At 39.9% G+C, this 26,977-nt stretch overlaps 1 protein-coding gene across 1 annotated transcript; it reads left to right on the forward strand.

Moving 5' to 3' along the window:
* The first annotated feature begins 7,263 nt into the window (after positions 1–7,263).
* On the forward strand, positions 7,264–25,095 carry FEM1C (fem-1 homolog C). Its single transcript, XM_064402934.1, has 3 exons — positions 7,264–7,411; positions 7,954–8,681; positions 18,923–25,095. The coding sequence occupies exons 2-3, from the start codon at positions 8,138–8,140 to the stop codon at positions 20,230–20,232; spliced, it is 1,854 nt and encodes a 617-aa protein (XP_064259004.1). The 5' UTR covers positions 7,264–7,411; positions 7,954–8,137; the 3' UTR covers positions 20,233–25,095.
* The last annotated feature ends 1,882 nt before the right edge of the window (positions 25,096–26,977 follow it).

A 26,977-nucleotide genomic window follows, 5' to 3' on the forward strand; every position in this document is an offset into this window, starting at 1 on the left:
ACTTCTCTACTCTGCTCTGACTGAATCTTCTGAGGCATGCTTGCAAGAAGCCCCAGCTTGCAGAAGAAAATGGAACAGATGCTTATACCCTGCAGCAGTGGAACTGGCAGTCTAGATAAGGAAGAAATTGGCTACGTGAGTGTCTCTTGTAGACTAATGCTGAAATATGAAAACCTATTGTCAAATACAAGTGCTAAGAGCTTCTGGACTTTCCTCAAGCAGGCTGGTTGTCTGGACAGGAGGATGTGGGACAATGCCAAGGGGATGGCCAGGATCAACAGCAGCTCCGCAAAGAGAAGAACTACTGCTGAAATGAGACTAGTCTTATCAGAAAATCACCAGACAGGCAGAGACTCTGCACAAGGGAACTGAAACCCAGTAGCTGAACCCTATGACATGTTAAAAAACCACCTCTCCCTCCTAATGTAGACTTAAGCCAGATTTGGAAATAGTTTTTGTATTAGTCCATGCCTTGTCTTTCTTCAGGGTCAAGCTAGAGCCAGCAGTCAGAGATAGACAAATTAAAGAGTCCCTAGTCATTATTTAGTAGGAAGCTACCTCCAGAGAATTCTTCACTAAAAGGCCACACGCTTGACTCTGACCAGCTGCTTATGGAAATGGTTAGAAGGCAGAAAATGAGAGTAGAACTTTCCAAAGCATGTAAGCATGTGACAGCGTGCATGCATACTCACACACACACCCACGTGGCCAGAAACCACTGGGAATGGGATTCTTTCTGACAGACAGAATGGTTTCAGGACATATGGCAGTGTAAAAGGTCATGGCTAGTCTGAAGAGCTCGATATCTCTGCGGACTTCCAGTGACAGTTACAGCTGCAGCTGACTGGAATGTAGGGATGCTTACAGCCCTTGCATCTGAAGCCAAGGTCTGAAATACTACCCGCCTGCTCCCAGCCACTCAGCAGCTTCTGTGAGATCTGCAGCGTGTGGCATGCTGCAATCCAGACTGTTGCCTAGCACTCATACTCTGTTTTGTTTGCTCTCTCTGATTGTTCTGGCTGGGGCTTAAGATAAATGGAGTATTCATACAATTACCCCTGGGCACCCCTTTCTACTGCCATCTATTTGAGAAAAAGTAGCTTTACCACATGGATGTTTACTTCCAATTTTTTTGAACTCCCTGAACCCTTTAGAACGTTCTGTTCACCCAGAGTGCTTGTTAGCTGATCAGCTCTGTTGTTTTGCTCTGCAATTAATTAGCAGAGAGGTCTGTGCAAATGCCTGGGAATTGAATACACATACTCCTAAGTATCATGATTAGCCTAGTAGGTTTCATTGTAAGTGAAATATTTGTTCTATACTTGGAAAGCAGAGGATGTAATGTATTTTTTATTCCACCCACTGTGGAAATCTTGCAAATTCAATAGCTAAAATTCTGTTTATCAACACTGTTGGGCCCATCTTTTCTTTGGCCTGGGAGCTAAGAAAGGAAAATAACAGTGGAATAATTCATGTAGCTTCAAAAAAGGGCAGCATGGGAGACTGTGAGCAGTCTGTTCTGGAAGTTTCACATATATAATATACCAGAATGGGTACCGACTAAGGGACGCTGGAGGCTTCTGGTGTCAGAATGGTATAACCTGAAGTTTAACAGAGCATAAGGATTAGTCAAATCAATCAACTGTAAACAAAATCAAAGTACATTATGATAGATCACACCATGGTAGAGCACTGGTCAATCCCAGCATGACTAGCAAAATGAACACACCTGGCTTTACCAAATAATGGCACAGTTAAATACCATGAGCTAAGCCCGCTAATTTGTACAGCTAAGCTATTTTTTTGTGCCTTTTTTAAAAAATCTCTATCTTAGAAAATTGTCAGCTTTAAACCACTCTTCTCATGAATCTGAGACTATCTTATATTTTGCAAATTTACTTTGGTAGTGAAATTTACTCTGGTAGTTGATTTTGCTGCATTTAAATCTTACCTGGAAAATCCACAAGTCTTGCTGCTCAAGACCTGCTATGGAGCCTAGCTGAGTTTTTACCAGAATACCATACTGAAGAGGCAATATATGGTTATGCACTGGCTAGCAGGAATGTCTTAGGTTATATGAATTCATATGTGCAGGGAATGCATGCCAGGGATTGCCAGGACAGGGAGAAAATTTTGTCATCTGGAAGAGAAATTCAGTTTTCACAGGCTTTGCAAATACTGCCTTAAAAGCTAGGTGCACCATTGCTGCTGATTTTAAAAATATGAATGTTGAATATCTGAAAATTGCAATCTCTGTCAATGTACTTTCAACATCTTGAAATAACACCAGGGCAATGGACAGAGGAAAGGAAATTTGCAGCTTGCACATCAAACACCAAAATAATGTGGAAAGCTGTAGCTTAATTAGAATGTATAAAACCTCTGAATTCCTTTAAAATCGCCTTAGTTAGAATCCTTGTATCATGTGGAGTAGCATCTGTGTCCTGTAGCATATTTCCATTACTAAACTACTGTGTGTATTTCAGGGTGTATTTCAGGGAAGTTAATCTATAAATTATTTATATTATATGAAAAAATATACATAGAGGCATACAGCTATACAAATGTATAATTTAATAGCTACAAAATTAATATTATCTGTAAAACTTTGTACGTATTGTAAACAAACTTAGATCATTATCTTCTTATTTCCCTGTTTTCATAATACAGAAAAAATTAGAGAGCCAAATACTATTATGGATGGTTGGGACAAAACCTTGGCTCCCCTGGAAACAAAATGTCATCCTTACATACCAGGGTGAATAGGCAGAAATGCTTACTTCCTCATAAGAAAAGAGGTACCTCCTGAGACCAGACCTCTCTGTCTCAGCCTGTGTCCACAGGCAGATTGCAGACAGTTTTTGCTGTCAGCTGTGAGTTAAATGCTGAGGGACAAGGAAAGCTCACAGCTTGCAGGGAGTCAGCAAACATGCCAGAACTTTTCAGATCCTGCTGACTCACATCTCTGGCCATCTCATAATTTCTCACAATTTTAACACCAATCTGCACAAGTCTGTTTGCTTATATAACAACTAATAATTCAGCTCCCAGAATTTTATGGTAAGAGTAGTAGAAAGAAGAGTTTCCAGTCAAAGGAAGAAACTTTGTCATCTAGCTTGTCCAGAGAGCACTTCCATGTGAAGGGTTGGGGCTTTAGACCAGAAGCTGAACATCTAGATTGTTGATGTCACCTAATGTTGAGCAAAAACAGTTTAGGACACTAAGCCTACATATGCAACCGCCTCACGTGTACAATCTCCCCTATCTGAGAGTGTGTCTAAGGCACATGGTGCTTGCCCTCCTGAGGGAGAGTGGGGTATTTTGTCATGCAGCACACATAGACACTGCTCAGCCTTAGCCAAGGTGAGAAGGTTCCTTCAGCCCTCACACTGGCCCTGGCCCAGGGGTATAGGTTTGCATCCCTGGCCAGCAAATGCAGGGGTCTCCTCCCAGTGTCTGAGGCCCTGGCAACAGACATTTCTAGCACAGGTGTCTCTGCCCTCACAAAGCACTTCTGCTTTATATGAAAGTACATAAATATTCATGGTTTAGAGCAAGTTTCAGTGATTACACGTAGCATGAGTGGTGGTATCTGTGATACCACGGGGGCTGCCCAGAGGTGTGGGCAACTGACAGCCAGGAAGGAGCTTTAATAAGGTTGCAGCAGTTGACAGCAGTGTGACCTCCCTCCCTTGTTGCCTAGTAGTCAAGGTATTTCAGAGAACACCTAGGATTCAGGCTATGCTTGAACAGGTGTTTCAATTGATTACATAATTTAGCCTTAGCTCACACGCAGGCAGTTGCATAAATGCTTTACGCATCTGTCTGCTCAGCTTGCCATTTGCTCTAGCTCCCCTTTTTGGAAGCCAACTTGATATAATATCCTATTTGCCTTCCTGACCTGACTCTCAGCCTGGTCTGTGTAGGCAACTGGGTGCCAGTTTAGGGAAGACACAGATTGCAGACATAACACAGAGCAGCTAGAGTGCTTGTCCACCTTGCAAAATGTAACACAGATTTTTCTGAGTTAGCTTGGGGACTGACAGAAGTATCATTATGCTGGGGATACCAAATGTTGCATGAACAAAAGTGGGATAAAGAATTTGAAGAAATCACTGTATTAATGCATATATATGCCTTCTAGTGCCAAAGCTAACAACTGAGATGTGGATTAGATTAGATTTCTCTTTGCTGTATTGCTGAGAATAGTCTGCCTTGAATATGAAGAAACCTCTGCACCTGGTGTCATAGGGATAAGGAAGTGAAGGGCTGAAACTGAATACAGCACTTTACAACCACATCTCTTGCTGAAGTCAGAATCTGACTTTCAAAATATTATCAATGGCAATCTTGAAAACCCTTCAGTGGTTCATACCAAGCACTGTCAAGATCTGCCTAGTGACCTGTGACTTTTTCTTTATGGTATTACCATTTGTAGACAAAATTAATATCAATTCTTCAATCTAGAATGAATGATGCAAATGCAACAGTAAAGCACTGGTGTATGAGATACAGTGCTACAGAGCTGTGACCCAGACACTGAGGGGACAACTGCTCCACACAAAACCAGAGGTGTCTGCAAGGTGGGTAGCACTTTAGTCCCTTGTGTATGTGACAAATCCCTGCTGTGAACAGCTGTGAGGACAAGAATATCCTGAGGTGAGAACTAAGTAATCACAACACTATTATTTCACTTAACACCATTCTCCATTCACAGCTTTCAAAACCAGAGTGTTTTGAGAAGGGAAACTGCAAAACAGAACAAGCATCAAGACTGACTGGCTCTTTTCAATGGTATGCATTGTGTTTGTGGCACCACCAAAGAGCCCAGCCTGGCATCAACACCCTCTTCCCCATGGGCATGGGGCCATTTTTCCTACATCTGGCATGGGGCCAAAGAGAGGGGGAGGTAAGACAAATGAAATTGTCACTGGCACTGTGCCCATGACAGATTGACTAGCTATGAATTATTGAAGTTGAAACCTTAAAGCATGGATTGGTATCTCTTGTTTTTCATGGTGCTTCTGGTACACTGGGTCAAAATATTTGCTTTTTACCTGTAGGAAGTTGGGCTTAGATTCATTCTGGGAGCCAGACAATAACTGCAGTAGGGAAATGCAGGTGGGGGCCATGCCATGCTGGCTCTCAGTGCCCCCAGAACCAGGTGCTGCCAAGCAAGCTCTTCCTCCATAAAGCAGTATCAAAGTGTGAAATTCATAGAACAGCAGCCAGGAGGCAGCCACATTGTCAGACCTCCTTAAGTCCACTTACATCATGAGAATGGCCTTCTTAAAATATAAATAATTCTTGAAGTTGTATGTGTAATGAGATATGAAAGAGAAAAGTGGCATCAGGACACTTCGAGAAGTATAACTCCTGTAAAATTTTCTTGAATAATTAATTTCTCTGCTTAATTCATAGATGACTACACCTAGTTACTCTAAGGTAGATTTCAGAAATATCAAGGCAGACTTATTATTTGCCACAGGAGCAAGACAGTTTTATATAAAGAAGAAGCCCAGTGGGCTGATAGGCAGTGTCTAAAATTCCCAACAGTGTGCCTTGTGGTTGCATGCAAGGATTTATCTTCTGCCATGGTCCAGCCATTACATCTCTGCAGAAGCCATTCCTGTTCCCTTCTGGCCTACTTGTACAGAACTGTTCCCTACAGCACAGAACTGTTCCCTATAATACCTTATTTACACGTGCTATGATTTACACAGCCCACCATGACTATCAATTACCTCCTGCAACTTTCAAATTATTTTTCTGGCTTGGCAGAGCCTCCCTACCAGCATATTATTTTTTATGCTAAGTATGCCCTTTCATCTGTTCATTTTGTTTCCAATTGCTGTTGACTACACCTGGCAACTCTCTTCAAATAAATCCTCCATTCCGCTGGCATTTCTTGAAAATGTTCTCTTGTCTTCTTTCTCCCACTTCCTTTTAATTTAATATTTTTACACAGTTAGGTCTTTTAATGTATCTCCACAAATCAATACCACCACTTCCTTAAAAATTTTAATGGCTTTACTCTAATTTTCCATCAGTTTCTTATGGTCTTTCTTCTTCTGAGTCTTGCAGACAAAACAACCAGCAGCCTGTGCATCAAATTGCCAGCACCCCGTACAAAGGGACAAAGAGCCATCCAGACTCTGATGCATTGCTTTTGTACATAAAATTACAAATTGAATTGTTCTCTCTCTCCTTTTTAAAGTGCTTACAAGCCTTCTCTGTTTTTTTCTGCATGTGGCTCATTTCTGAGGCTTCCAGGTAACATACTTGGTTGTGACAGAATTTGCATTTTTTTAAAGTGTTTTCTCTCTATTATGATAAGAACACAACAAATGCCACATCCTAAGCCTGCAGCAAGCCATGTGCAATCTCAATCGAGAAAAACAAACTTTGCACCAGACAGCAACATTGTCTAGATCCTCCTCTGTGCTGCAAAAAATCGGACCTTTTTTTTTTTTTTAATTTGTGAAGCATTTATGTACAGAATCACAGAATCATAGTTAGAGATGGAAGTGATCTCTGGAGACCATCCAGAGCAGGGTCATCTCCAGCAGGTTACACAGGAATGCATCCAGGTGGGTTTGGAATGTCTCCAGAGCAGGAGACTCCACAACCTCTCTGGGCAGCCTGTTCCAGTGCTCTGCCACCCTCAGTGTAGAGTTCTTCTTTACGCCGAAGTGGAATTTCTTGGGTTGTAGTTTATGGCTATTACTCCTCTTACTAATGCTGGGCACTACTGAAAAGAACCTGGCACCATCCTCTTGGCACCCGATTTTGAGATATTTGTATGCATTAATGAGACCCCTCTCAGTCTTCTGAGACCTCCACAAGCCCAGCTCCCGCAGTCTCTCCTCGTACGGGAGGTGCTCCTGATCCCAGGTCACCACTGGTGTGGTCTCCGCCGACCCGCTCGCAGCTCCGTGTCTGCCTTGCGCTGCGGAGCAACGACGGGACCCAGCAGCGCCGGTATACAGCACAGACGTGTCCGCACAAAGCCCACGGCGTGTCTATGAAGAGCATTCCCAAAGTACCTCTGTGGGACTCTGAGGGATCCCGTGGGACTCTGAGGGATCCCGTGGGACTCTGAGGGACTCTGAGGGACCTCGGCGCCCTCCGCACGCCCGGGCCCCGCGCTGCTGCTCCCGGCGCCCCCTAGCGGCAGGCTGGGCCCGCACGGCGCCCTCGAGCGGCGGCGTAGTCCCGCCCCCGGGCTCGCGGGGCGTGGCTCTGATTGGCCGCGGCGGGGGCGCCCCGCCCCCTGCGCAGGCCGGCCCTGGCGGCGGGGCCCGGCTGTCATGGAGGCGCCGGACGGAGCGCGGGCAGCGGCGGCGGCGGGCGCGTCCCTCTGAGGGCGGCGGCGGCGGCAGCGGGAGACGGCCCGGACCGCCCCGGGAAGGTAGCGCGCGGCCTGGCGGGCCTTTCCGGCCGGCTCCGAGCACGGCGGCCGCGGGGGTTGGTTGTCGTGTGGGAAAGGAGGGAGGGGGATGGGGCCGCCGGGCTCTGGGCGCAGCGGGTCCGGTCGTGAGGCGGGCCGAGGGCTCGGGCTCTCCCCGCCGTCCGGGGCTTGGCCGGAATGCGGCCGGCGCCTTCCCCGCCAGGCTGCCTTGGAGGTGCGTGTCTGCGGGTCTTCTGGCGGGAGCCGGGGGCTCTGCACTTGGGATACGCCCCGAAAGGAGTCGGGGGTGCAGCTGACGGAGGAATGAGGGAGAAGAGGAATCGTTCTGTGTCTGGTATGGATAACGCGCTGGTAGGATCAGCCCCCTCCTCCCCGTAGCTTTCCTCAGGGGCCACCGCGCGGCCCGAGGGAGTTCCAAGGAATGCAGCTGGACACCGGCGCGCCACAACAGCGACTTGTTTGGGTGTAGCTGTGGGAAAATACACTGCGGTTGCTTGTTTGCGAAGTTGGAGGTGAAAACATCGAGAATTCTCCTTTTGCAGATCTGTGATAAGCATAGCCTGCGCTTCGTCAGGACCCTGTTTGGAGTCTCCATGTTGGCCTGTCTGGGTGAAACTGATCTGAGAAGAAGCTGGAGACATTCTGTTTGGGCTGAGCACTTCCAATAAACTCTTGGCTGAAAAATTCAGGTGTGTGTCCATCAGGAAGCAGAGAGGTACAGGCTAAATGGATCTAAAGACAGCAGTCTTCAACGCAGCTCGTGATGGCAAGCTGCGGCTCCTGTCCAAGCTGCTGGCAAGCAAAACAAGGGAAGAGGTGGCCCAACTGATGTCAGAAAAAACCAATGGTGCCACACCTCTTCTGATGGCAGCCCGTTATGGTCACCTCGACATGGTGGAGTACTTGTTGGACCATTGCTCTGCCTCGATAGAGGTTGGTGGCTCCGTGAATTTTGATGGTGAGACCATCGAGGGAGCTCCGCCGTTGTGGGCAGCATCAGCCGCCGGCCACTTGAAGGTTGTTCAGTGTCTGTTGGATCACGGTGCGTCTGTCAACAACACAACGCTGACAAATTCAACGCCGCTTAGAGCTGCCTGTTTTGATGGTCACCTGGAAATAGTCAAATACCTTGTGGAGCACAAAGCAGACCTGGAAGTATCAAACCGTCACGGGCATACGTGCTTGATGATCTCATGTTACAAAGGCCACAAAGAAATAGCTCAGTATTTACTTGAAAAGGGAGCTGATGTGAACAGAAAAAGTGTTAAAGGTAAGTTAGTTTTTTCACTTTCACTGCGGTAAATCGAGGTAAAGTTACTAATTTACTTCTTAAAGAGCCTGACATAAAAAAAAAATTCTTCTGTTCTCATAAACTCTAATATATAGTGTGTTTATAGCTATGTTTTTACTTTTTAAAGTAAAAACATAGCTATAAACACACTATATATTAGAGTTTATAACTGGTTTGTAACATGGATTATATAATTTTTGTTTAAATTGATACATTTTAATCTTAAATCGCTAATTCTTAAAAGACTTAGTCATATGAAGTGTCACATTTACGGATGTGTTAAAAGCTAATGAACTTGCTGAGAACCACTCTTTGTGGTAGGTTGGTCTAGCAACATACTCAAAAACACGAGCATATGTTCTTGGTTTTCATAGTAATTCTTAACAAATCGAGTATGCTGTACATAAAACTGATCTGTGCCAGTAAGGTTGGTCTAAGGAAATGCGCATAAAGGAGAAAAATTACTTTCTGCATTGAAAAATTAGTAACCACTTTGCTTTTCACCCACTCTCCGCAAATTACTGAGTAATTTTGTACCTTTTTCAGTGTTAGTAAGCAAAAATATATATTAGAATTGAAGAAATGGAGATGCAGGTGACTGATCTCAGCAGAAGGACTTCCAGTTGCTCATGGATCTCAAACCCTTTTGCCCCCGTTTACAATTGCTCTGGTGTTACCATGCAAAGTAAAGATTTCTGGCTTTTTTTCCTGTGATCATAATTAGTTGAACATATACATTTTCTATTACATATCAGACTTGTATTTAGTTGTGATATTAGCCTGAAAAGCACACCAGTTACTGCAGTTTACAGCTAATATTTTATCTCACTGAGCCAGGATTATGTTTCAGCAGGTTTTGGTTTTTTTTAATATATATCAATATATATAAAACAAATCTGCTAGCAGTTCTTTTTGTAGCATAATATTTTACTGCCTTTTTCAGGCTAATTGCGTTTGTAACTGTACACTGTACCTGTCAGTTATTTGTGTTAAAATATCCTTTGTGTCTAGATTGTTGTATGATATTGGTAAATACCAAATGTGAGAGTAATCTTTAGAAAAGCTGCTTGGTTAAATATGCCTTTTCTCAGCAAATCATGCAAATATGTGGGTTTAGCGTAAAGAAAGCTAAACTACAGATTTGTCATGGAGGTGGGCAGAGCAAAATAAATCTTCCTTTGTAAGGGTTTGAGGTTGCTTATGAATCATCATGGACTTTTGGTAGGATAAAAATGTCGTTTTTCTAAATAACATTGTGGGAATAGCAAGCTAAATATAAAGTGTGTAAGCAACTGAGAACTTAGAGTTTAGTTTTAAACCTATCCCTTTATATGATAGGTGTGAACCAAGCAATGCTCTTAAATATTACATTTAATAGGGAAAAAGATGTAATTCTATAGCTCCTTTTCTCCCTCATTTTGTGTTGGTGGAGTAGGCTTTACCTTACTCATCCTTTTAATTCACTTGATTAGTGAATTAACATTATTTATCTTTGTTTAAATGACTGAGGATTTTCTCAGTGCTGTCAATTTTCTTAATTCCTTTCTACTTCCTTCAGTTTCTGTCTGACTTGCGTCTAGGCACACAAGCAAAGGTTTTTAAAGTAGATAAATGATCCTTAATTAAAGAAGTTGGATTGGATATGGTTGAGCTCATTAAAACTCATTTTATACTTCAAACTGTCATGTGTACAACTGCATGAGTGTACGTAATAGCTATCTGTTGGTAATGTGTGGAAATCCCCTCTGGTAGGACAGGAGCATACTTTTTGGTATCTTTAAGAAGTTTTATCTCTGAAGTTACTGAATAAGCACTGGTGAGGTCAAGCAAGCAAGCCAGAAAGTGCTGTAAACCCTGAAAGTCATCTCTGAAAAGGCAGAAGAACTGAGGAAAATTGGTAGCCGTTAGTATTGTAACAGTGGCTGAGATTCACCAGATAACCTCCTCAGTTTTGTTTTGCAAAAATACTATTGATTTTAAAATTAGTCCAAGAGTATTAATTCTACATTGTCACCCTCCCCCTCAAAGAATCTTGTGTATACTTTGTTTCTACTCCTCCCTGCTATGTACTAAATAGCTGACAGTGTCCTGTTCTTGTAGCAGGAAGATAACCGAGCATCTGAGTGTTCTGCTCCTGAGTAGTAGGAATTGCTGCCCTTGTATGTGAGTACTATTTAGACAGGCCCCCTTCCTGGGCCATGTATAGAGAAGCCTATTCTTCCCTGAAAGACGTAAAGAAATGTTGCATTTAAAATTGCGATGCTCCCTATGAGAGCAGAACTATGTAACTTCAGTAGAGTTGCTGCTCTGGGAGATTTCTGTAGATCCTTTTTCAGAGCACACAAGCTCTTAGAGCTTGTGTGAGGGTGGGGGGTAGAATTACTTGACCTATGTCTTGTTGTTTTCCACTGGATTTCATACTGCAAAATATAACTTAATGCACATATTAAACTTCCTGAATGTGTAGATATGAAAATGTTTCAAAGTGTTGACAGTTCCAAGAAAAAATCTGAATACTTTGATAGGAAAAAAATAGGTACATTCATATGCATCTAAATGTATGAAAGAGTAGGTGAAAACATGTCGTAAAATCTTGCTTCTAAAGTGCAGAATCCCACAGCTGTGTTTTGGACTGTGGAAATTCAGAGTTCAGAGGTTCTTGGAAAAGTTATGAAAGTATGGAAGTACAGCCAGGAAATTAAGATGTCCATAAAGACATCAGAGTGTGTCAGGTAAGATGCTACATGAGGTGAAGTGTAGGTCTGGCAGCGTTGCATGGTAGATGGTGCTGAAGAAGGATGTTTGTGTAGATGAGTCCTCAACTGTGAAAGATAGCCAACAGTTCTGAATTTAAAATACTAGCCTTTGATGTATTTGTTTCTACTGTTTTGCAGATCTGAAGTTTCTCACAGTTTCCCTGAACTTCTGTGTAGGATTTAGGCAGCAGAACTGTAAACAAAGGATATTAAAAAAAGTCTTTTAGTTTATGTGAACAGTGTAAGTGATGGGGACAAACTGATAGATGGAGGAAGAAGGGTGGATGGGTTTTATTATTTCATAATTGAGGAAAACAGCAAAGATATCTGTAGATAGGAAGCAGCCTAAGCCGTACTTACAAAGTGAATTAATTTACCATTGTCTCTGGTTTGTAGCTTTCACCAGTGTTCTGCTGTCATGGTTTAACGCCAGCCAGCAGCTAAGCCCCAGGCAGCCACGTAAGACCAGGAACAGAATACTCGTGGCTTGAGATATAGACAGTTTAATAGGGAAAACAAAAGCAGTGTACACAAGCAAAGCAAAATGAGGAATTAATTCACCACTTCCCATGGGCAGGCAGGTATTCAGCCATCTCCACAAGAGCAGGCCCCCATCTTGTGTAACACTTACCTGAGAAGATAAACACCATCACTCCAAATGGTCCACCTTTTCTCTTCCTTCCCCTCAGCTTTATCTCCTGAGCATGATGTCACATGGTGTGCAAATCCCTTTGGTCATTGGGGTCAGCTGTCTCAGCTGCATTATCTCCCAATCTCCCATGCACCACCAACTTCCTCACCACCATGGAAGTACAAACAGCAGAAAAGGCCTTGGCTCTGTGTAAGCCCTGCTGAGCAATAACAAAAACATCTCTGTATTATCAACCCTGTGTTCAGCACAAATCCAAAACACAGCCCCATACCAGCCACTGAGAAGAAAATTAACTCTACCCCAGCTGAAACCAGCAGAACAACTCCTCGTTTAAGAAGCTGCAAATTAAAAGTAAAGTTTAATGAGTTTTCACTTGTAGTTAATGATCTCTTAGATGGCAAGTTTTTATGCTGTTCCTAAAAGTAGGAAGAGTGTGGATAATATTAGAGTAGCAGAAACACAATTTTTTTCAGAAGGTGGAACCCTAGAACTAAAACCTCAAATGAAGCACAGTTTTGTCTCTGTGCCAGATGAGGAGCATTTTCTGTGTCGCTGCATGCCATTTTCTGTTCTGCTGTATTATGAAGCCTGCCAGTGATTAATTGTTAGAGTGGTGCTGCCTTAATATTATCTTCAGAATAGACCACTGCATTCTCAAAGACAGTGTTTTGCTGATGTGTACAGTGTTCATTTGGTGATATGTAGGCAGAGAAGTGCTTACTCTCTTAATACAAGTGTCAGTTGTTTTAAGGATTCCAGATTTGGGCTCTTTGGGCTGTCTTTTTTTTTTTTTTTTTTCATTTAAGGGGTAATATTTAATGTAAGTTCCCCAATAGAAATATTTTTCATTCAGACTGATTGTAAAGCAATATTATACTTTTGCTTCAATTCCAGACAGGACAATTAACATCTTGCATTTTGAAAATTTGCAGTGCACATGAATAGTTTGTGTTATACTTTATTCTCCTCTGCCAGATTTGCAGAAAGGAGGGGGAAAAAAAGGCATTATTGCAGCAATTAGTGAGTTAGATTATAGATAAAACATGCATGTGCTGGTAGCCAGGATGGGCCAAATGCAAGGGAATTGTAACCTTTTCTCAAAATACATGCTTGAGAGGCAGGTGTTTTACCTGAACATAGCTGGTAAGTCTTTCCATTGCTCAGTGGCCTGGTATGTGGTCTCTCTCTTCAAAGTGCTTTCTATGGTTTTGTTTGTGGTTTTCACCAACTCTGCCTGCCTTCTGTAGTTAACAGACTCATTAGCTAGCCTAAAGACTGGTTTTTCTCCTCCAGAGTACTAGAAAATCAGAATTTTGTTTCTAAGAAATGCTGGACTAGGCATTCTCTTAGTTGTCTCTTGAGATATGCACAGCAGTGTTTGAATACATTAAAAAAAAAGAATACTGTGATTCTTCAATTCCACTGGTAAAGTATTGAATATTTTTGTAAAATAATGTGGTAAACAAGGTTTGCTGACTTTGTTTTCTTATTTTGGGAAGTATAGAAGCACACAAACTTCTGTCTCTATGGGTATTGTATCAAGGGCTAATGCTATTTTTCAGTGTTGTTAGTGAGGGGTACTGGAAGGTGTAACACTGTTGTTAGTAAGTTGTTACTGGAAGGTGTAACACTCAAACCTGCTGGTAAGGGAAAAAAAACCTTTTACAGACGTGGCAGACCCAGAAGTAGGGGAATTATGGAGAGTTATGCTTTTTCCTTTATGACAAGTGTGGTCTAGTATGTGTTAAAAATAATTATAATAATTTCTTGTGCTGTAAACATTAAGGAGTCTTGACAGGTTTGTTTTCTTCTGAGGTTGTTTGTCTTCCCTGCTTGCCAAGGTTCATAGAATCATTGAGGGGACAGGGAGGGGTTAAAAAAGCCTTGTTTTTTTTTAATGGAGGTCCTTGGGTTTTATTTCTGCTTCTTGTTGTTGCTCTTTTTTGTTATTTTTTAAAATTCTCTCTGTGAATAATCACTTGCTATAAAAGTATGCTGTGTCTTTTTTTTTGGGGGGGGGGGAAGTGTGGGGGGCTGCTTTTTTTCCTTTTCTTGTAGGTGTTACATGGTACAGGTCTCTGAAACTTGTAGATGTTTTGTATGTGACTGTGTGTGGAAACTGAACTTTGGGAGGAATGTCTAAGTTAAATAAGGAAGATAAAGATACTATTTAAGTTTAATTCTAACTAAAAAGTTTCTGTTTAAATTGACTCATTGACAGCATGCTGTTATTTATGTAATAATTGATAATCTTGATAATACAAGTTCTCTTGAAGTATTTTAGTGAGCAAGACAGCAGTCATTCCCTTTCATCATTTGGAAATCAGATGAAAATAAATAGTTGAGATTAGCAGTTTGCATTTTTTAGTTAGTTTCTTGAAGGAAAGACATTTAGTTTTTATTCACTATGCATACTGAGCATCAGGATGTATAACAGTTTTCTTATGCACTATGTTTGTGTCTATCTGGCAGTACTTTTCTTTTAAATCAGTAAAGGCTCTTGGAAGACTGAATTACTGCAAGTGTTGTCGTAGAAAAAGAAATTAATATTGCATAAAAAATTCACTTTGTAAAAGTGATTGATTCATTTTTAAGGCTGCAAAAATATATACAGGTGGTTAATGTGCACACTGGTCAGTAATTTAAATTAAATACTTTTATTTCTTTTGTTTTTAATGAACTTGGATAGAAATTCAGATTGGTGTTGAGTTTTAATGTAAGTTTTACAATGTGGAAATTTGATGGAGCATTTTGGAAGTATTAGGAAGTGGATGCACTTAATTGGTTGCAAATCAAGTCAAATCACTTTCTGTGTCATGCCTTCATTTTCTTCCATTCCCTCGTAACAAGCTGTCGGTCTATTTTGGGAATTACTTGCTTCTGACATAGAAAGGCCTGTCCTCCTTATGAATTTGAATACCCACCGCGGCTCCAGTAAGCTTTTGGAAACACTGGGTAGTTAGTTTTGTGATACATTAAGTGTTTCTGAAATGTTCATAACTCCTTTTAAAGGAGTCCTGTTAACGAAAGAGTGAAGTATGAAGATACAATGCCAACTAGCCATACCTTTTCCTGTACCTTGTATCTGCAAGATGTAGAAGGACTGGGCTTGGGGTTATTCTGTTTCTTTTTGCTATTCTTAATGGGGTAGTTACTAGGTAATATGTGTAGTAAAGTTTTATACAGATAGAAGCAGTTTGTAAGCACTATTAGCAATACAATATAATGACACTTAATATTTAGCAGAGAAGTATCAGGACTCCCGGAATCATCTGCAGTCTTTTCTGTCTGTGCAAGGAGAAGCCTTTTATGTTATGGTAACAATAGCTATCTTTGATATGTGATTAAATTCCTGCTGGTCATTTTACAATTTAAAATTGATTAAAAAAATTAGATGAAACCTACTTTACAATAATCATTCCCATCTTTAAAAAATTACTTTAATTTGACCAAACTCATCACGTGTCTCTTCAAAAATTACTTGCCAAAGAGAATGACTTTCAAATTACTTTTGCTTTTTTTTTGCCTTTTTCCTTCTTAATACAGCAGTAGGTATAGCATTGTTTTTTAGTTTGTTACTGAATAGATAGTGTTACAAAAATTGAATGAATTTTGGCATTGTGTTCAGGCTCTATTTATCACTCTAGATGATATGGTCACTATAGTGACACTATAGACAATGTAATATTTTGAAATGGATAAGTTAATTCACAGAATAGTGGGTGATTTGCTGTGTTTATTTGAACTGCTCAATTCCTGGTCAATTTGTGGCCAATGTATAGCCTTTGTTTTACGCATTAAGGGCCCTCTCATGTTTTCTTTCAAATTCTTCCTCTAATGTAGCAGTTGATACTTGCTAGGTATAGAAGGCTGGCAGTGTTATTTCTTAAGGCTGGGGTTTATGTTTGGGTTTTTTTTTTAAGTTGGCAACTCTCAACTATCTTTTAACTCGGCATTTTTCTATGGAAACTTGTGTTTCTTACAAAGTATTCTTCCCACTGCTGTATCTGTACCATCCAATCAAACTTCAGTGAGGTGCAGGCGCTGCATAAAAATTAGTGGTAATGGCCTCACATTATTAGTTTATACATGGCATATTTAAGCTGTTATTTTCATTCTAAGGGCTACTGCAGTATAAACAACTGGAAAATTACACTACTTCTGATAAGCTGTTAAACTGAAATCAGTAATTGTAATACCAATAAAAAACCCTACATTGTTACATTTAGAGCATCCAATTGGAAAGAGCAGTGAAATTCCTTGGAGTCTTAAGCATATTTCCACATGTTCTACGTAGCTGCATACAGATTGCTGGATTTAGTTTACATGGACAGTGGCCAAGCTTATTTTGTGTGGATTTTTTTCAGTCATAGTGTGTATGTCTGTTGATTGATAAAATAGCATCCAAAGCAGTGTTATGTGGTGATGGATCTGCAGTATGTAATATGCATAGTATGTAATATGCACTGTTGCAGTTGTCAAAAGTAGCAAAATTTGTGTTAATAGTTGTGAAACAATAGTAAGAACTTGGATGTTACTGATATCTTTTGGCTTATTTGTTTTTAATATGTTTTTATATTACTGTTTTTAAAATATATTAAAAATATTTATTTGAAGGTAGAAACAGCTGCCAGTTGCTGAGCTCTGCTGTGAAGGATAGTGTATGGAGTTGAGTACACCCTGAAACAGCTGTGTTAACTGCTGGCTCAGCCAACATCCATGTGCATCTGGTTTTGCCTTTATCAATAAATACAGAACTGAAGATGGTCTGAGGGACCAGCCATTCTTTAGTTCTGAATTAACTGCTGTAGTTTCATTTTAATTAGACTTTCAGCAGCATAGAAAGAAAAATAAGTGTATGTGTATTGGTAAGTTTGACATCTTCCTCTCTTAGGAATGTCAAGGTTTTGTCCTTTCTCAGATGGCAGATTGACATTTTTCTAGTCTGTGATGTCACATACAGACAGAGAGAATTATAATTGATAAGCTATGACTGCCAAATTAGCCAGCTTTCAATCTACCTAAATTTGCTTAAATCTCTGCTCCTGCATTGAAAATTTTGTTAATCTAGGTAGAGATTGTAGTGTGACCAGACTTATAACTTAGTGCTGTTAATGTAAAAATTTCTTGCGGTATTAGAAAGAAATTGGAAAATCACTTTCCTTTGTTTGAACTGGATTTAACTTTACAAATCTTGATCTAACTGATAGTTTAATGTGCCTTTCTGTTGGGATTTCTTCCTCAGTTTACTTGTTAGTAAATGATTGTAAAATCACTGGCTACTATTCAGAAATGTTTCAGGAAAAGACAATTTTGAAAGTTTAGTTCACTGTCAATAAATGAAGCAATCTAGCATTTTAATGGGTTTTTTCCTTAAAATATTTGAATTTTGCTCTTAAAATATGATTCAGGAGACAAAATATGTTCATACCCCTGATATAATTGCAAAAACCTCAGTCATAAGCTTTAGAAAATAACTTTTTATGTTAATTGATTAGTGTGTCAGCTAAATTTGATAGCCCCTTCACTGCAATCCTTTGAGCTGAGTCCTTCAGACAGTTCTGCACCCCGTACACCATGACCCTACTCATCCCACGCTTGGATAACTTGTCCAGAAGGATGTTGTGGGGTCAATATAAAAGCTAAAAAAGGCAAAACTCACTAAAAGGTAAAAATCCCACATCCACTATCTTTCCTTCATCTGATGGATGGGTGACCTTATTCTGGAAGCATATCAAATTAGTTAACACAGGACTTTTTCCTTTCAACCAAAGTTGATAGTACCTAATGATTGCATTGTCTTTTAAATGCCTTACAGTAGCATTCAGTATAATGTTCTCCTTAATTTTTCCAAGTGTTGAGGTGAGACTAACAGGTCTGTAGGTTCCTGGGTAATCCCCCTTTCCATTCTTATAAAATGAAATAACATTGGTTAGCTCCTATTCAGTAAGGACCTCCCCAGACTCCCAAGACATTTGGTAGCTGGTGGAGAGGAGTAGTGCCATAACAAACATCAGCTTCTTCAGTACTCAGGTAAATCCCATCAGATCCCATGGACTTGTGAACTGTGAACTGCTACAGCTAGTTCCTGAGAAGTGCCTAAACAAATGGGAAGTCACTATTCCTGAGGTCATCCTCTAAATCCGGGGCAGATGGCAGTTTTTCTGTGTTATTAAAGACTGATGTAAAGGAAAGCATTGAGTGTCTCCACACTTCTTCACCCTTAGTAGTCAGATAACCATCTTCAATAAGTATCAGTCTGGTATTTTCTTTAGACCTCCTCTTGCTACTAGTGTACTTTAAAAACACTTCTTGTTGTCTGACACATACTGGTCAGTTTCAACTCTAATTGAGCTTTGGCCTTTTGCATCTTGTCCAATGCATATATGAACCACAACTCTGTCAAATCCCTGCAAAACCTAACCTTGTTTCCAGACAGCATGCAATTGCTTTTTCCTCCTGAGCTCCAAGAGGAGTTTTCTGTCCAATCAAGCTGGTCTCCTGTTTGCTTGATTTTGATACAATCAATTGCCGACTCCTGTGCTTTTATGTAGTGAAGAATTCCATTTTAATTCTGGTTTGGGTCTTTTTCTTAAACCTGTTTAATTTTTTCATATAAAAACATCAAACATTTTGGTTTTTATAACTGCCTGTCAGCCTTGCTTTCATAGTATGTAGATGGGGAAACAAAAGCTATTTTAAAACCATTAATATTTGGGGGTTTTTAACTTTTTATTTTTTTAACTATTAGCATGGTGAGATTTGGACTGTAATTTGATATGAATTGTGTAAATGTGTTTGATCTCTTGCAGGAAATACAGCACTACATGACTGTGCAGAATCTGGAAGTTTGGAGATCATGAAGATGCTTCTCAAGTATTGTGCTAAAATGGAAAAGGACGGTTACGGAATGACTCCCCTTCTGTCAGCCAGTGTGACAGGCCACACAAATATAGTGGACTTTCTGACACAGCATGTACAGACTAGTAAGGCTGAGCGCATAAATGCCCTGGAACTTCTAGGAGCAACATTTGTGGACAAAAAGAGAGATCTGCTTGGTGCTTTGAAATACTGGAAAAGAGCTATGGAAATGAGATACAGTGATAGGAATAATATCCTCAGCAAACCTGTGCCACAAACACTAATTATGGCTTATGATTATGCTAAAGAGGTAAACAGCTCAGAAGAGCTAGAAAATCTTATTGCAGACCCAGATGAAATGAGAATGCAAGCATTATTAATTAGAGAACGTATTCTTGGCCCTTCACACCCAGACACATCCTACTATATTAGATACAGAGGTGCTGTGTATGCAGACTCCGGAAACTTCAAGCGTTGCATCAATTTATGGAAGTATGCTTTGGACATGCAGCAGAGCAATCTTGACCCTCTAAGCCCTATGACAGCCAGCAGTTTGCTGTCATTTGCTGAACTTTTCTCCTTCATGCTTCAGGATAGGGCAAAAGGCTTGCTAGGCACTACTGTCACTTTTGATGATCTAATGGGTATACTGTGCAAAAGCGTTCTTGAAATAGAACGGGCCATGAAACAAACCCAGTGTCTTCCTGATCCAGTACAGCTGAACAAAGCTCTTTCTATCATTTTGCATTTAATTTGCTTGTTGGAGAAAGTACCTTGCAGCTCAGAACAGGAACATTTTAAGAAACAAACTATTTACAAGTTTCTTAAGCTTCAGCCTAGAGGAAAGAATAACTTCAGTCCACTTCACCTTGCTGTTGACAATAATACTACGTGTGTTGGTCGCTACCCAGTTTGTAAATTCCCCTCTCTACAAGTTACTGCTATCCTGGTGGAATGTGGTGCTGATGTAAATGTCAGAGACTCTGATAACAACAGTCCATTACACATTGCTGCACTGAACAACCATCCAGACATCATGAATCTTCTTATCAAGTCAGGTTCACATTTCGATGCCACAAACTCATGTAAACAAACAGCTAGTGATTTGCTGGATGAGAAGGAAATAGCAAAGAATTTAATCCAGCCCATAAATCATACTACTTTGCAGTGTCTTGCTGCTCGTGTAATAGTGAATCATAACATATCCTATGCAGGGCATATCCCTGAAAAACTAGAGAACTTCGTTTTGCTCCATAGATGATAGTGTGGCGTTCCAGAGTACTGTTTTTGAAGCACGACATGGTGATATTTTCCTTGAGCACTGTTGTGATACACCAGCGTTCCTTTAGCTTGCTCCATTTGCTCTCATTGCCTAGTGTTGTTAGCATCAGATCTGCAGAGTTGGTTACCCAGTATTTAATATGAATATGCCATATAATATATTTTGTGGATTATTTAGAAATGTAATGCCATATATAGACTTTAAATTGTCTGCCAAAGGCTTGTCTTTTCTGGTCTTATTTGCCTGTTGGGTGTTTGGGACTGAGTTGAGTATTTTCCACTGATGTCTTTTTACTATAACTGTTATGTGGATTTTATACAGTTGGAAGGTCATCTTTTTTGGTTTTGCTTGAGTGTTTCTACTCCTACTCTCTTCTTTTTCTATGGACTCATTGCTAAACTGTGCAAGTTGTATGAACTTGTTAACATTTGCAACTACCATAAGTGCTTTTATCTTCTCTATGCACTGGCTTAAACATGACTGTTGTGTGTGAGCATATTTCTATGCAGCACTTGGCCAATTTCAACTTAAATGCCAATCTTGTTTTGCAGTTTGTTTAGAGCTCTCTTAAGAATGCTGTCTTCATAGCATGATGAATTTTGGAGTTATTTATCAGCTCTCCAAACTTGGGTTTGACTTTTTTGACTGCTGTAACTGAGGTTGCTTTCATTTTGATCCTCTGGAGTTTTTTCCTAAACTGGGGAAAAGAAATTCTTGCTTTTTCTGATTGTAGTCCACTTGAATTTTAAATCTGAAAATTGTTTTGTTGCATCATGCAGCTGGGGGAAGAGTCCTCACGGTGTACAACTGACACCTTCCCCTCTGCACTGTCTTGCTTGTGCCGGTTATGTGGCTAGATGTGAAATTTGCTCAAAGTTTAACCTCAAACCTTAATGATACACTTCTATGAGAAATAGATCAAATATATGCTCTGCTTTAAAATCTGCAAATCAGCTTTAGCTTACAAAAGAAAACTAAAGCATGTTGATGGCATGATGTTTATCAGTCCAGATCTAGACATCATATAGTATAGTAAGTGGCTGTCTGCCAGGGTATTGAAAGTTCTATAGCAGTGTCCTTTTTTTCTTCATTTTAAGTATCTTTATAAATACTTGCATGGATTTTTCATCTCTACTATGTCAGTTGTACTTAACAAAAGCAGTTCTGTTGTGTATATAGCTCCTATTAAAGTATCTATTTTTTATAATATTTGCACAACAGCTTAGCTTTTGCGACAGAAAGGGCTCTTTTGACTTGATAAGAAGTCTATAAATGAAGATCATAAATGTGAGTGCGATTCAGGTAATTAATATAATTCAGCACTTTACTGTTGATTAATAGTAGGATTTATTATGGCACATTAGCCCTAAAAATGTCTTAAAGTGAAATTAATTTCCGTTGGGTAGGATACAGTTTACTTGCAAATTTAGTCGTCTAGCATTTTGGGTATTTTTGGCTTAATGTTTCATCTCAGTTGTGGGTGGTAAGTGTACCTATGGGGTTCTTGCTCCAGAAATCCAACAACTGATTTTATGCCTTTGTCAGAGATGAGAGATATTTAGAATCCAAATTGGTTAGGTTAGGAGGGTCTTTATAATATTTTAATTTTTAAGTTGATGTTAGAACACTTTTGTCATTTGTGGTTGAACTTGAGGAAGAACATGTCTTGGGAGCACATAAGAATAGCCCTTCCTTGTTTTTGTTCTGTTTCGGCATTCCTGCCAATGTATGGCAGTGTACAGGTGCCTACTAGCTTAGCCATTTTTGCAAAAATTATGGGGATGTTTTTAAGCAAAGATGTGTTGAAAGCAGTGCTGTTTGTGTATTGTCACTACCAGACTTGCTGTTTTGAAGCAATTTTCTCTGGTTTGTCCCTTGCCGTGTCTATGTTGTATACTATTACAAGAATCATAGAATCATTTAGGTTGGAAAAGATCCTTAAGATCATTGAGTCCAACCCTTAATCCAGCACTGCCAAGTCCAGCACTAAACCATGTCCTTAAGTGCCACATCTACATGTGTTTCAAATACCTCCAGCCATGGTGATTCAACTGCTTCCTTTGGGCAGCCTGGTACATTGGTTAACCACTCTTTCCATTAAGGAGTTTTTCCTAAGTATCCAATCTGTATCTCCCCTAATTCAGCTTGAGGCCATTTCTCCTTATTGTATCACTTGTTACCTGGGAGAAGAAGCCAACCCCTGCCTTGTGAAGTAATTGTAGAGAGTCGTAAGCTCTCCACTGAACCTCCTTCTCTCCAGGCTGAACAACCCCAGCTCCCTCAGCTGATCCTCATCTTGGATATTGTGATCCAAACCCTTCTCCAGCTCCACTGCCCTTCCATGGACATGCTCCGACGCCTCAGTATCTTTTATGTAATGAGGGACCCAAAACAGAACACAGCACTTGAGGCATGGCTTCACTGGTGCCCAGTACAGGGGATAATCACTGCCCTCATCCTGCTGGCCACACTATTGCCACACAGGCCAGGATGCAGATTTTTCTAGCATCACACAAGACTAAACTCTAGTCAGTTGACTGAATTGCTGTGATTTGTAATGCTTAGGACGCATGCCACTCAGCTTTTCATTTGTGAGGATGTGTAGTTTGGTTTTCAAATTTATACATTTTAATGCTTTTCTACTGCTCTGTAGATGGGGATAATCAGCAAATGATACCATGCTAGAATTATACATCAAGTCATAAAAGTAATTCTTTTTGTATAAGTCACAGAGAAAAGGATTTGCAGAGTTTTTTACTTTGGAATCTGTCCTGCTCTTTAGTAGTTTTAGTTTAAATTTCTGTTTCTATAACTGACAATTACCATGTTTAAAATTGGTTGGTCATTCAGCCTGGGGAAGAGAAGGCTACAGGGAGACCTTGTATAGGACCTTCCAGTACCTAAAGGAGGCTATGAAAGAGCTGGAGAGAGACTTTTTACAAAGTCGTGCAGTGAAAGGACAAGGGGGAATAACTTTAAACTGAAAAGGGTGAGATTTAGCTTAGATATAAGGAAGAAATTGTTTACTATGAATATGGTGAGGCACTGGCGAAGGTTGTCCAGAGGAGTTGTGAATGCCCCATTACTGGAAGTGTTGAAGGCCAGACTGGATGGGGCTCTGGTCCAGTGCAAGGTGTCTCTCTGTGCATGGCAGAGAGGTTGGAACTAGGTGATCTTTAAGGTCCCTTCCAACCCAAATCATTCTATGATTTATGATTATTAGTCCAGAAATACAGTGTAAAATTTTTTAATTGTTAGCAATTTTTTCAATGGAAAGCATTCCCAAAAGTGAAAGCATATCACTATTAGTTCTATGTAAATCTAGTGAATATTGCTACAAGAAAGGTTTACTGTGTTAGCTGCTCTTTAGAAACAAACCAGGCTATTAGTACAAGCTGATTTATTGCACGAATTTCTGTGTAAATATCTACTGATGTGCATCAGTCCGAAGGATTTATTACCTCCACGCTGAATTTAATTTTTCATGGTGATGAAGCTCTCTGCTGAAGAGAGCTTATCTGCCTGGTAACTTAGACTTAGGTGTCCTGGCAGATGAGTTCATGCATTTTTGGCCACTTTGCATTTAGACCTATGTGTTTACACTACTCTGTTTTATTTATCTTAATTTTAATTTTGTAATATTTTTAACTAATTCTTTTACTATTTTTCTTCCTATTTGGCCTTTTTTTCTGATAAAACACACTGCTTCTGAGTTGCTGACACAGAAAAATGCTGAGAACACTGCAGAAATAATTATATGCCCTGAAGTAATGAAATAAGTATTAAATAGCTTACAGGTATCACTCCCTTAGAGACAAAGGAACTGATACCTCCTTGTTTGTTGAGACCCCTAAGCTGCATGTTTTGGGGAAAGGGATAAATGCATAGAGCAGCTTTTCTTCTGGTAGTTGTGGGTGTCAACTGAAGTACTTCAACAAGGAAGATGAAAAATATTCTTATTTTAAAAATCTAAAATTATGTTCCTATTTTTGTATTACTTAGGCTGGTAACAAGATTCCAGCTCTCTGCAGTGTCTCTGTTGTATTTGTTAGGTGCAGTGTAAAGACATTTTCTGAAATGCAAGGCAACATCGTGGCTATTTTCCATATATACTTCACAACACTCCCTGGATAGGAAGTAGACTTGTATTGTTCCTAAGTCCACAAAGAGCTGTCTTTTAACAACTGTTTTGCAACGGGTTAAAATTAACCTCTTTCTATTTTTACAAACACTACTTTAAAGAAAGTAATGCAGTGCTATAGCAAAATCCTTAAAGGAGGATTTGTAATTAGATGAAAACCTTTTGAGGAAAAGTGTGCCTCAGTTTTGTATCATCTGCAAGGTGACTGTGGCGGGATATGGCTGCTCTTGAAATAGCTTTGAAATGCTTTGAAATATAGAGTGGAATGACTGTTATACTCTAAAATGTTGAGAAGCATGAAAAAGTATACTAAACACTAATTGTACCTTCTGTGACTAAAATGACACCAACTGGTATTTAACACTTCAAAGTAATTTTAGTAATTTTGATGAGAGACATACTAGACTGCTCATATTTCTTGCTTTTGAGTGTAAAAGTAACTGTTGAGCCCTCAGTGAGGGCAGAGTGAAAAGCTGTTGTTGGTTTGGTTTTAAATAATGTTGTATTTGTGTTCCATTCTATTGCAAAGACTTCCTATGCAGGGCTAGCTCCGTGTATGGAAATATTGCAGTTTCTTTTTTACGTGAAGTAATTTAGCTTTAACAGTAATGTAAAAAAGGAATAACAAGCATATTTCTCTGCTCCTTCTCTCTTTAGGCTCCAAATACAGATTACATTAAAAATATGTTTTGGAGAACACCTGTCCGAGTGTATATATGTGTTTTCTCTAGGGTATGCAGTGCCGGTTGGTAAACTACTTTTCCTCTTGAGTAGCTAAATCTGAATGCTGCAGCTTCAATCTTCCTGTCATTAAGAATTGTACCTTAAACAAAAAGTCATATTTCATGCTCTTTCTTTCTGTGAAATTATGGTCTGGCAAAGCCTTTAAATTTCGGTGGTGGGTAATAGTAAAGAAAAGGCTTAAACTGAATGATACAGGAGAAATTATTTTCCCACTTTCTAGAAAAAGCAGTTAGTGATATTGTTAACCAGGGGAAACAGTACTTCCAGTTTGTAACCTAAAAGTAGATTGCAATGCCTTGTAAGAAGTAAGCAGCAGACAGTTTTCAAGAAAGCTGGACAAATTAATTTTCTTCTTCAAGCTTTTGAAGGGTCTTCCATATTGCATTAACAATTTGAAAAGAAGAGGAATAGAACATTTCAAGGATGAGAAAAGCAGAAGATCCTTATTAGAGGCAGCTGGAGAACTGAAGACTTTGAAGAACATTGCCACTGTAATTTCAAAATACCTTTGGAGTTAGGCACAGTAGTCACAATCCTATCCTATAAGGAAGTGTACATTTCAGAGAGCTGGAACTTTAGATTAGGACAAATCAGTAACAATAGGATCAAAAAAGATGAGGCTCTGGATGAGGAAATCTGCTCCAGAACTTTCCCGGAGGATAATAATCACATGGATGGCTTTAGTGAATTGAATGTATATTCTCTTAATTAGGAAAGGGAAAAACTGGAAAGGATAATTTACATCATTATTCATCCTTCTTCAGTTGAAGATGATGAAAGATGTCTGCTGTTACCTAAACTGTGTAATCATCTAAAAATGGCTTCTTGGCCGTAGCAAGTGTTGGCTGGTGCTTGAAGACCAAAACTCATCATACAAAATAGTGCAGAAAAAGAGACCAAGTGTGAGGTGTGTTGCTCTGACAAAGGCAATACTTTTGTTTGTTTTGCACATAATATCCAGAGGGCCAAATGCCATCCACATTGAACAGCAGAAGGCCCTTCTCCTGCTCTCCAAAGTCTTACCTTGGAGTTGATCTCCAGCGTTCAGAAAAATTGAAAGGAGGTTATACTCAGAAGTTATGGATAACAGTTTTGAGCTATGCACACAGGGGAAAAAAAGAATTGCTTTCTGATTCATCTAAATGTCTCTCAGAAGCCATTGAGTGTGAGGCGTGAGGCAATGCAAATTATGAAAATGGCAACCACATCTCCCGTGAGATCATAAAACATGATCATGACACATGACCTGGATTCCTCTCTGAAGTTCAAAGGGTTGCTTCTATCATAGCTCCTGAAGATTTATCAAGTCATTAGTTCCGTACTAAAAATTCTCCTTAGAAGGTTATTTGGAATTCCCATCTATCAGTAATTAGAAACCCAATTCCCATTTGAAATACATGTTTTCCTAGCTTTGTAAATGTGATCTTCTCATAGTTTCAGTACTTGTCGGTCCTTCAGAGAGAGTTGTCCTCTCTCAGCCTTTATGTGGTTAGGCTAAATCAACCAACCAAAAGAACGCCCAAGCTGTAAGAATGAGCAAAAAACAGAATAATCTAAAATTGTGTAAGCTGACAGAATGGTTCAGTTTTCCCTTTTCCCCTCTCTTGATTGTACATTACCAAAAAAACTCCAGAATCCACTGTTCACTAAATACTTTTTGCTGCTGAACCTGCAATTTAAATTGCGAATGCATTCCTTTTTACAATGGGAGGGATTTTTTTTTTTTACAATAAACAGCTGATTGCTTTTGCTTCAGATTCTGTAGCTTGTAGTGTCCTCTTCTAATATTTTAGGTGCCTGGATGTTGCTTTGTTCCATTCACACACAGCATTATCCTAA

This window comes from Passer domesticus, chromosome Z, assembly GCF_036417665.1.
Source record: "Passer domesticus isolate bPasDom1 chromosome Z, bPasDom1.hap1, whole genome shotgun sequence".
NCBI lineage: Eukaryota > Metazoa > Chordata > Aves > Passeriformes > Passeridae > Passer > Passer domesticus.

Coding starts and splice junctions, on each gene's coding strand:
- FEM1C (XM_064402934.1), top strand. CDS start 8,138: ATGGATCTAAAGACAGCAGTCTTCAACGCAGCTCGTGATGGCAAGCTG. Junction 8,682..18,922: donor GAACAGAAAAAGTGTTAAAG/GTAAGTTAGTTT, acceptor GATCTCTTGCAG/GAAATACAGCACTACATGAC.